Source organism: Amaranthus tricolor, chromosome 12, assembly GCF_026212465.1.
Source record: "Amaranthus tricolor cultivar Red isolate AtriRed21 chromosome 12, ASM2621246v1, whole genome shotgun sequence".
NCBI lineage: Eukaryota > Viridiplantae > Streptophyta > Magnoliopsida > Caryophyllales > Amaranthaceae > Amaranthus > Amaranthus tricolor.
Window position 1 is genome coordinate 15,288,724 of NC_080058.1, and position 11,708 is coordinate 15,300,431.

Here is an 11,708-nt window from a genome sequence, read left to right on the forward strand (position 1 = left end):
CACGTGGAATTTCAAATTTGAAAATAATATTGTTTACAAATCTTCTTCAGCACCTTAAATTCTACTAAATTAGAAAATAAGTTTCGCTACAAATTCACCTACCACATCAGCATAAAAATGAGCGGGAAAATTTTGACTGAGAGTCTGACACGTGTCAATCACGTTTCTTCATTAGTAGCTTTTATAGATTATATAGATAGACCGATACAACCATGCAACAATCCACATAGACCCAGCCAACAAGGATAACAGTTGAAACGATTGCACCACATAGCTAATTGAATCAAATCATCCAAATATCAGTGGAAGGTAATAGAATACAGTTACAGTACATACAACAGTTGCTTAACATTACATATTACATAAAATGGTCAAAGTTATAACAGCGCTAGTAAAGTAGTAAGTAAAGAACATAACAATACAGACAAATATGTATAGGAGTCAAAGTCCCCCTACTCATTGCCTATGTCAAGACTCAAAGGCCTAATCTACAACTGTGTCTGTACAACAGTTATCTCGACTAAACTGCAAATCAGAATTCTAACATTAACAGCATGGGTATTACACTCATTTCAATAGACCCACATATCTCCAAATGAGATGATGACTAAACAGCATGACAACAAATTAACTTGGTGAAAGTCCAGACCCAGCCTCAGCTGGCTGGCTTCCATTCTCCGTCACCTCGAATACTTGCTTGCTTAGCTCACCATCCATGGTACCATCATTCCCCTTTGGTGGTTCTTCTGACCCCACATCAGTTGTTCCATTATCTTTTGAATTGTTGTCAGCATCAGTCTCGGGCTTCACTAGCTCTGGCAAGCCAGTCTGTTTATCTTCTCCAACTGTGTTCTCTTCACGAGCAGCGATATTTATTGCGTCTTCTGGTTCAGCTTGCTCTTGTGGTTGCTTGTCCTCTCTTACCTTTGCATCTTCAATAGTCTCCACATTATCACCGTTGTTTTCATTTAGAACATGATTCACCATTTCCACACGTTTCTCACCCTCACCAGTAGGAGCTCGGGTCTCGTTTTGAGGCTCAATAACATCCTTAGTCTCGGAAGTCACACTTGCATTCTCAGCTTCATTCTGTTTTGCTGCTTCCTTTTTACCTTCAGCATCAGCATCATGTTTTTCAGTCTTCCCAACTTCCCCGGCTATGTCTTCTTTCTCTATCTTTTCAGCATCTTCCATCTGAACCTCATCTGCCTTTGTTTCTTCGACTGTGGCCTCAGCATCCTTGCTATCCTTCTTCGAAGCCGATGATTTCCTGGTTTTTTTCTTCAGAGGTTCACTTTCAGGAGTTGGAGGAGCTGCTTTTGCTTTCTCGCTAATGCGAGTTGATCTTCTAGGTGTCTCACCAGTGCCCCAATCAAACTCAGAAGCAGGTGGGCCTCCGGGATGTGATTTCAGGTACTGTTGTAGCTGCTTTTGGTTGTGGATCTCCTCTCCTGTTGGGGCAGTAAATAGAATCTCGCTCTTTCTTGGAGTACCTCCTCTCTTAGGAAAGAACTGCAAAAACTCGTCAAAGATTAAGACTCAGCAAAAGTAAATAACAAGAAAATCACACTTTTCTTCCCTCTATACCTACTGCAAAAGATGTTAGCTTCTCTAAACAAGACCAAAGTGAAGTTAAATGCAAGAAATGGAAATTAACAGAAATCTGATGCTTAGTACATTAGGACAATCCAGCACTGAAAAACCTTCCTTTGCACCTTAGCATAATCAATCAAACATGGCACAACAGATTAGAAACAACACCTTATCCTTCAGTCTTCTCATTAATGCTGAACTACCCAACAGAGAACCAGTCAATATATTCACACCAAAATATGCATGAAACAACTCTACATCACACCTCATATATGGAACTAGAAAAGATTCGCCCCGCAAAGGAATGAAGGACAAGAGTAACACTCACTCTGAGCCTCCAACATACTATAAACACACAAAGGGGCTGGATAAATAAAAGCATGGTTGTAGAAACCGACGAAGCAAGCTTAAGGTACACTAAAAGTAAAAAAGAATCTATTCAGTCAGTATCATCTGGAATTGCCACAGGCAATAGTACCAACCGAACCCAAAAAAAACAATTCAGCAATAAGATCACCAGTTTCCCAGTCTCTAGCAATGCATCATTTTTCCTTAGATAGAGTAACCGGGAAGCCTGTTAGCAATCACCAAAGATATCTGCCAATAGCCCAAGTACCATCCATTTCATCTTTCATGTGCCGTAACAAGTGCTTAGCCACATTTGATAGCTTAATAAGTAACAAGTCTGAGATTCCGTAAGAGATTTAAAATGGATAGTATCTCAATAGTTATGTTTTTTTTTTTTAGAGCCAAACTACTGGCACAGGTGGTTGTTACTACACATCCCCGTATGTCCTCACCAAAAGAAAGGGCAATTAAGGTGTGTTTCTTAGATAATATATATGGAAAGCCAAAGTTGGTAAAGAGTTCATTGACTAAAGCTGGAGAATCCTGAACATTTGGTGCTTGAAGAAAAAAGGAAAACGATGCCATTGAGCAAATACAAGACTTGGCGCAGAAAGTGAATATTAGCCAAAGTATGTGGCAAAGAGTTCCATGAAATGTCAACAAATTAGATACACAAAGAAAACCTGATCAAGTTTCCCATTAAATTATTCACCCACAAGAAAATTCTGTCTACAGCTGAAGAAATATCTAATGAAACAATGAGAGGGCGTTTGTTTATAGGGAATTGAAGGTGGTAAAGTGAATTCTAATCCCAAGTCCTTTTCCACCTTCATCCTTTTAACTTACTAATTCCTTCCATATCCATAACTCAATTCTGCCCCTTTCTCATTTGTATATAGAGATAGTTATTCCTCATTGAAGTTAAGAGTTTACTCCTATGTTTTCCGGGCGAAGCAAATATATTGATAAAGTTGTTGCTCTTGTTGAGAAATTCAAAGACCAGTTATGATTTTGTTAGGGTAAACAAGTTATGGATTTAAAGAAAATTTAACTAATAGAGTTGAATTGTCCACTCCAAAATTCAATCTGCTTCTAGAACTTAATAGAACACAAAATAAAAGGTTATCTAAGAGATAGATTAGGATATTTGATAAGTTCCCATAGTTAGGTATTCACGGATAGTAGCAATAGGGCTATACAAATCAGTTTTTTTACTTACCAATTGCACATTCAAAATATATTTCACTAAGCATCCCAAGAGAATAAACCATTTTTCTAAAAGCTAAAAATACAATAACAGACAAATCAAATCAATCTACCAACATTCGAAGTTCAAGCACCCACATATATGATTTCCTCAATTTCCTTTCCCATTGTAAGCATACCATGTTATCGGCTCTCACAAGTTTATCATTAGTAAATGGTAAATTAAAGATGAATTTCAGGTTGACCTATCGTTAAAACAATCTATAAACCCCAAAATATCCATTTGCCTTGCTTCCATATATAGTACTGGAAAAAGAACGCAGCTACCCTTTGAATTGGAATGATTCTCCTATGGACTGAAACTATTGTGTGACAAGTGTTTCACGCACAATAATCATGTCATATTATCCTAATCCCAATACATTTAATTTTTATTCTTTTTGAAGCCATTATAGTACCAACCTAAGGAAACAAATATTTCCTTGATATTTAGACGTTTACTATGCAACACATAAACAAACTTACAACTTCCTACACAAACACTTCCCAAAGGTAACTCTAATAAAATTTCCCAAAAGTCATAGCATCAGTCCTCAAGATGAATTCGAACTAAACTGTTCCATCCACTGTTCATAAACAAAAAACAAACTTAAAACGTCATGGAATCTAAGGGATAAGTAAGATTGGCATATAAAAAATTACTATGAGAACCTCAGAAGCAGCAGGAAAACTAAGCAACAGAAGAGGATTTCTACAGTCAATACATGTCGGCTCTTCCGATTACTGTAACCACCAAAATAGATGCTTTATTTGGAGATGTGACATGTAGACGGAAACAATAAAAAGCTTATCAAATTTAATCTACATCATACCTATTAAAAGTTCAACATATCCTCCGCAAAAAGTAGGGTTCTTGATTCCAATGACAACAATTCACAGAGCTCTAAAATTTGGCTCTGCCCTGAGCTCAGCAAAATTCTCTATCAATAACATTAACATATTACAGACAATAACATAGAATCAGAAGAACCAGGCCTTCTCTTATCAGGGGAATAGCCCATATATTACAGACAATAACATTAACAGCCTAGAAATAGAATTCTTCATAACAGGACACACCATAAGAAAAAAGGTCTCCATGACAAGGCACAGTTTACAGCATCAATTAGCTTAGCATATTCATCGCTTGCGATAAACGGACATCAACTAAATGGCAAAATTTCAACTCTCAAGGACAGATAGTTAGCATTTACGTAATGCTAAGAAATTAAAGGAAACAAAATTCTGAAATACTTCCATCAAATAGAAGACTCTTATCAAAGGAAATAGATCCTCATATTGTCCCTCTCTCAATACAGAAAATGGGTCCAAGATTTCCCAATAGCAGGAATTTTCTTTCACCAATTACAAATTAAGAAAGGAAAATAAATTGATTATGCTCATCATTATTCAAAAAGCATCATCCAAGATTGTGTGAGCTCTTCTCAGAAGTCTATAATTTTACATACTTCACAGGGCCTCTGGTTCCAATTAATATAGTGCAGATTTCAATATTAGTTAGGCAAGTCAAGCGGCTGCTCTGAACTAAGGTTTTTTTAAATGAAATTTGATTATGCTCATCATTATTCAACAATCATGCAGCTTCACCAGCTTTGCACATATAGTTGGTAAGAATCTGACTTCAGAATACTTCTGCGCTCAAATAAATTTGAAGCGGCTAGAAAACTCCAACCTCAATTCACTAGTTTACATTCACAATATTCAATTCATCGTTGTCACAAAGTAGCAAAACATGTGAGGGGTCCCGAGAAATTCAGTTTTATTTCAGATTCGTTTAAATCCATTGTCCATAGGCCATTGAAGACTGCAGAGTAATCAACCACAAAAAAACATTCACAAGTCATGCCAAGAATCATCTCTTTAGCATTCAATATCCAATAAAAGTCACCAGGTAATAACTACAAACTAGATAGCTAGTCTCCCAAATTTTCACTCTTCCTAGACTCCTTTTCAACCTCAAAAGAATTAACATCTGATACACAAACACCGCTAACAATAAAACAGAGTTCTTACAGCCCAAACATGTCACTATAGCCTCTAAAAACTTCAGATAGCCTGACCAGACTAAGGAGTAGTAAAACATTTTCTCTGATCCCATTGGATATTTTCTCTATAAATCCTGCATCATGCACCTCTCTAATTTGAACAGAGTTACAAAGCTTATTATATAAAATGATCTTTTTCGTCTTCCTTCATTTAAAAATATTTAAACAATAACTATGTTGATTGAAATCAAATTCTTAAACTCTCTAAAAACAATAACTTTTGTTTCTCTAATAATTGAAAATTCCGCTGTTTTCCACTTACTGGGAATCACCTTAAGTAATTGCAGGTCAACCGTATGACCACTACTATAAACAAAATTCAAAACAAATTTGTTGCTTAAACCCATAAAATACTCAATCAGGGCCAGGCTTTCACCGCGCAATAAACGACCATTGATGCAGTAAACCTTGTAAATCATCTCACTTTGTCAAGCCTTATTTAACTTTAGCAAGCATCGTTGTTCACCTACTCTAATTTTCCTCTTAATAGCTCACAATGTTGAGTTATTTCTAATGTTATCAACTTTATTGGCCACATCTCACGCTACTATAACAGAGCAAATGACTGTAGAGAGCCAATTCACTTTTCAAATGATGTCTCATCCACAATTCCAAATTCCCAATTGCTCCTTCCCATCAAACCAACAGAATTTAAAACAAATTAAATAAGAGATTAACAAAACGTACAGTAAAATAGCATTTAGAAAAGCTAACAACTTGGGAATTGTACAAAAAAAATGGAAGAGATGGAAAAAGCCATAAAATTTTAATAATTACATAAGAGTGAATAACGCACTATTATAAAATGTGTTCATAAAAAATTGTACAATAATGTTTTTATAAGAAAATAGTAAGTGCCTTCCCACTAAACCCTAAAAGACAAAAACATGTGAATTACCAAAACTGTGAAATATAGTTAGCTCCAATAAACGCTTTCTCCCATCTCACATGTGGATTAAAAGCAAATCAATCAAACCAAATCAGTAAGAATTCCCCAAATGAAAATAACAAATAGATTTCCAAAATCAAAGGATAAACAAATGGAGCAAACTATCGAGCACAAATGGTATAAACTTCAAAACCCTAATAAACAAAATTCCAACAATTCACTCAATAAATCCAAAATTAAACAGAAACCCACAAAAATTCCTATAAAATCAACTAAATCCAACACATTAAAAAGTAAACTAACTAATAGCAGAAAGTTTACTTTAAACTTATAAATTAAAAAAAAGGACCTGTTTTTTCCACCCAGAAGGAGCAGGAAGTTCCACTGAAACAACTTCTTCCTGGGAAACATTCATCTCAACTACACTTGCCAATTTTTAACTTTCCCCTGCAAATTTAAAATATACACACAAATTATTAATTCCCCACTAAAAATGAAAAGAAAAACAACAAGAGGATTAGAAACTTTGAAAGGAAAATAGTAAAAATAATAATAAAAAAAAGCGGTACGAAAGAGAAAAAGAGAAAGTTCAAGTCTGTACACTTGAAACTAACTTTCTCTCATTTTTCATGTAAGGGTGTTTCTCTTACCTTCTTGGTGTTTTTTTGCTCTCAAAAATTAGGTAAAGAAGAAATGAAATGAGGAGAGCGAAATTGGATAAAGAAAAAAGGTGAAGTTTGTTGAAATTTCGAGAAAAAAATTAAAAATTTGTCGATTTTGTTTTTTTTTTTTTAATATAAAAATACACATGTTGAGCATTGTTGATAAGATGAGTATGATAATAACAAATCTAAGATGAGCTTTAATGACAACAACTGTGAGAGGTTTTGATGAACTTATGATCTAACGGTTGTAACTTTGTTACCTTTTGGGTTAGTTATGATCCTTGTCTCCTTGATCATCTGGTCAACGGTGAGATATGTGTTGACAGTCTTTGATATCTGGTCCGTACTCTCTTCGTAAACTAAATGAAGTTTTAAAAAAGAATTTTTACGAAAATTATGAAAAATAGAATATTTTAGATAATAAATATATTATTTAATTGAATAATAAATTTAGATTGAGAAAAATAAAATATTAAAAAAAATATTTAAAAAAAGTTAGGGGAAAAAATATGGGACCACAACTAATAAAAAAATAGTTTTATAAAATTAGTGGGAAACATGTAGAAACCATAAGAAATATTAAATTGTTAAATTGAAGTTAGTGGAAGATATGTGAGGTCCATAAACATTATAAAAATATTAAAGTGAGTATGAATAAGGTTATTTTGTTAATGTGACATAAATGGAAAGATTATTTATCAAAACAACAAATAAAACACCCGAAATAGCAAATGGAAACTTATTTTAGTAATGGAGGGAGTAGTTCCTCTACCATCATATGATAAAAGTCTTATATGGACCTAGTCTGCAATAAAATAATGTAGAATTTTTTTATCAAAATTAGAGCTGTTCAAAACAAACCCGACCCGAAAATCCGACTCGGAACCGAAAATTATCCGACCCGAAAAAATGTAAGTTTTTTAGGTTTACCGAACCGCAATTACCCGAACCGATACTTCACTCGAACCGTTTAATAACCGAAAAGGCCAAAATCGAACTCGAACTGCAACCGAATTTTATAACCGACATATAAACCTTAACCGATGTTACCCGAACTGAACAATGATCGACCCGATTCAAATCCGACCCGAATTATGCACGTAACCGAATGCAACCTGACTAAAACTGATTAAGATCGAACTGTTTTTAACCCGAACTGATACAAATCCGAATCGATTATTAATCGAACTGTTTTTAACCCGAACTGATACCAACCCGAACCGATTCTTAATCGAACTGTTATACATCCGAATCCAATTTCAGTTTTCTAATTATGATTTTTTGAATATTTGAAAACTAATTTCTAATATTGAAAGATTGTAAACAAGTTTATATATAAATATTTTAGCAAATCAACTATAAACCAATAAGATTCCACCAATTCTTCAAGCTTTAAGCCCCAAAAATTTACATTCATCACTTATACATCGACCAAATTTAAATATATAAATATTAAGTTTTTAACCCCAAAAATTTACATCACTTATACATCTATGTAGCTTTATTGGGTCATTGAGTTCTGATGCATGCTCGTTCCTTTTATGTATGGCCAACTAATTCAAGATGAATTATGTTTTTCTCATTGTCCCACATCGCCTAGGTGAAAGAACGCAATCCCACTAGTGTGTTATTTATATGGGCCAATTAGAAGTGTTGTATAGATTGATTTGAAGGTATAGTGAGTAAAATCTTATTATCTAGTATCCTTCTATATCTGGAAAAGGTTTTAAAAAAAAACTTCTTCTAGTTATTTAATTAAATGTATAAGTATTTGAAATTATAAAAGCATTCCACAATAATCTGTAGGATAATGGACTTATATTATACATGCCCATTATAATAGGAACTAGAAAGTGCTGATAGATAATTTAGTAATTTTTGTATGAAATATGAGATAGACGATATAAAAAGTCCAAATACAAAATTTGAATATTTTAATTTAAACATCTTAAATGATGTATAAGATATTAAATAACAAAAGTGGATATTATAAGTAAAAAAATAAATGTTTTAAAATATTGGAAATATTTAGTCTAACTTAGGATATTTGGAAAACTACTTTTGTAGCGGAGGATGATGATGGATGTCATATGGATGATATGTGATGATCAAACTTATATTTACCTATTTATTTGGTTTTCTTTGATTTGGTTTGTATGACTATTTTTAAATACTCATGTTGTTTATTTGGTACTTATTTGAATGTTATGTGAGTTTTATATTTTTAAAGTGTTTATTTACAAATATCAAATGAAAGATTGTAAAATTATCTTTAATTTGAAATATTTATTATATTACCACCATTTACGTGTCCCCGTGTTCGCCATTTTAGTGCAACCTAGTGTTTAACTGAGATTGAGGGTCGGCCAAGCGAGCCAACCCTTCTAGTTTGCACAAATTATGTCGGCCATATGTCTTGATTTCCATACAGCAATCACCAAATCAAAGGGTAAGCATGGCATAATTAGCCAACCGACCCTTTTAAATATGCCCCAAGGCTGTTTGGTCTTGTTTATAGCTAGTCATTACTAATTACCTCTTCTTCTAAGTCGATGTGGGACAAGCATAAATTACCTCTTGTTTGGTCTTGTTTATAGCTAGTCATTACTAATTACCTCTTCTTCTAAGTCACTAACAATAGGTCTAGTTCCGAACATTATTAAGTTTTAAATTAAATACGATGAATTATTAGCGTAATAGATTTATTATTTTAAAGTATTCAAGGTCACTAACAAGTATAAATACATAATATCATATAAAATGGTTATGATTACTTGATTAATCTAATTCACTTTATTATATATAACAATTAAGTTTCATTTATCAAACTTAGAAATACAATCGATTATTAGTGTAATAGAGTAATGTATATTCTAATAGCCTATGAGATAGTTTAGATTATTCTTATTATTCATTCAAACAAATCGAGTTTCGATTATCGAGTTTTAATATTTAATCAATTATCAAAAGTAGCAACATGATGCATTACGAATAATCAAAAAAGGTGGAGTACTACACTAGTTTCATTTACTATAATCTATAATAGATCGAATTATGATAAGTGAACTTTGAATTACGAATCTACGATCGATTATTAATAATAGCCTATAAATTACTTTAGAGTTTAGAGTATTCAAGATCAATAATAACTAATAACTAATAGTAATAAGTAATAACATTGAGTTAACAGTCAAATGTCAATGATAGTCTATAAGTCTATAACTATAACTCTATAAGTATAACTCTATAAGATAGTTTGTATTAGTTTTTATTCACTCCAATAGATATAGTTCCAAACATTATTAAGCTTTAAATTACATACGAATATACGATCAATTATTAGTGTAATAGATTTATTATTTTAAAGTATTCATGGTCACTAATAAGTATAAATACATAATATCATATAAAATGGTTATGATTACTATTAATCTAATTCACTTTATTATATATAATAAGTTTCAATTATCAAACTTAGAAATACAATCGATTATTAGTGTAATAGAGTAATATATATTCTAATAGCTTATACTCCCTCTAATTAAAAAACAAATGTCTCATTTGGAATTTACATAAATTCTCCTCTAGTAATATATTCTAAATTTCTAATAGTTTAATTACAAGCCTAAAAAGAAATCGAGATAATTACTCTGAATTGGAGAGACTATTAGTTTATACTTTAGAGTACTCAATAAGACAATAACACTAATAAGTCTAAGTACGTAACTAATAGCCTACGAGATAGTTTAGATTATTCTTATTCATTCAAACAAATCGAGTTTCGATTATTGAGTTTTAATATTCAACCAATTATCAAAAGTAGCAACATGATGCATTATTAAATAAAAGTCTCAAAAGTAGCAGCATGATGCATTATTAAATAAAAGTCTCATATATATATATATATATATATATATATATATATATATATATATATATATATATATATATATATATATATATATATATATATATATATATATATATATATATATATATATATATATATATATATATATACATATATATATATATATATATATATATATATATATATATATATACATATATATATATATATATATATACATATATATATATATATATATATATATATATATATATATATATATATATATATATATATATATATACACATATATATATATATATATATATATATATATATATATATATATACATATATATATATATATATATATATATATATATATATATATATATACATATATATATATATATATATATATATATATATATATATATATATATATATATATATATATAAACTAATTGAAATAAATTGATCTGCCATAAAATGAGCATACATCAATTAAAAACCCGACTATTAACTTATTTCGATATTGACCCGATCGATAGTTGTCCGTAACCGATAACTACTCGAAAAATAAAGCTCGAACCCGATCTGTACCCGAAAAAACCGAACCAATTAGTAATCGATGACAACCCGAGACCGATTGACACTCGACACGAACTTCAACCGACACCGAACTGATGCTAACCCGATAGCTTGAATAACCGATCTCCAACCGAACCGTGACTAACCGACTCGACCCGCGTGTGACCCGTTGTAACACACAGCCGAAAAATAACCGATTCGAAATGCAACCAAACCGAATAACACCCGTCCGAAACCGACCCGATCAACCGAATGAACACCTCTAATCAAAATAGTATAATTCGCTAAGTATTTAATTATAGACTAATTTTATACAAGACTTATACTTTTATTTAAAATTATTTATTTGAGTTATCGAGTTTACATTGGTTCGATGATAATTGAAGTTCGAGTCGAGTTTCAATTGAGCTCAGGCTCTTATCAGATAATTATATTGTTTTTAGTGGGCTTAGATTGAGTTC

At 31.7% G+C, this 11,708-nt stretch overlaps 1 protein-coding gene and 1 non-coding gene across 3 annotated transcripts; both read right to left on the reverse strand.

Moving 5' to 3' along the window:
• Positions 1-246: 246 nt before the first annotated feature.
• On the reverse strand, positions 247-6,943 carry LOC130828846 (methyl-CpG-binding domain-containing protein 10-like). 2 transcript variants are annotated; one of them, XM_057694860.1, is made up of 3 exons: positions 6,743-6,775; positions 6,491-6,588; positions 247-1,512 (listed from the first exon to the last, which is right to left on the reverse strand). In XM_057694860.1, the coding sequence occupies exons 2-3, from the start codon at positions 6,554-6,556 to the stop codon at positions 628-630; spliced, it is 951 nt and encodes a 316-aa protein (XP_057550843.1). In that variant the 5' UTR covers positions 6,557-6,588; positions 6,743-6,775; the 3' UTR covers positions 247-627. The 2 variants fall into 2 exon arrangements, with proteins under 2 accessions (XP_057550843.1, XP_057550842.1); XM_057694859.1 differs by lacking the exon at positions 6,743-6,775 and adding an exon at positions 6,792-6,943 and having other exon boundaries at positions 249-1,512.
• Positions 6,944-9,161: 2,218 nt separating this feature from the next.
• Positions 9,162-9,290, reverse strand: LOC130797388 (U11 spliceosomal RNA). Its single transcript, XR_009038855.1, has one exon. It is a non-coding gene; the product is annotated as a U11 spliceosomal RNA (small nuclear RNA).
• Between the last annotated feature and the right edge of the window lie 2,418 nt (positions 9,291-11,708).

Bases quoted from the DNA above. Each gene is read 5' to 3' on its own strand.
- LOC130828846 (XM_057694860.1), bottom strand. From the start codon at position 6,556: ATGAATGTTTCCCAGGAAGAAGTTGTTTCAGTGGAACTTCCTGCTCCT. The intron at 1,513-6,490 runs GTCCTTTTTTTT...GAGTTTTTGCAG, and splicing joins CTTCTGGGTGGAAAAAACAG to TTCTTTCCTAAGAGAGGAGG.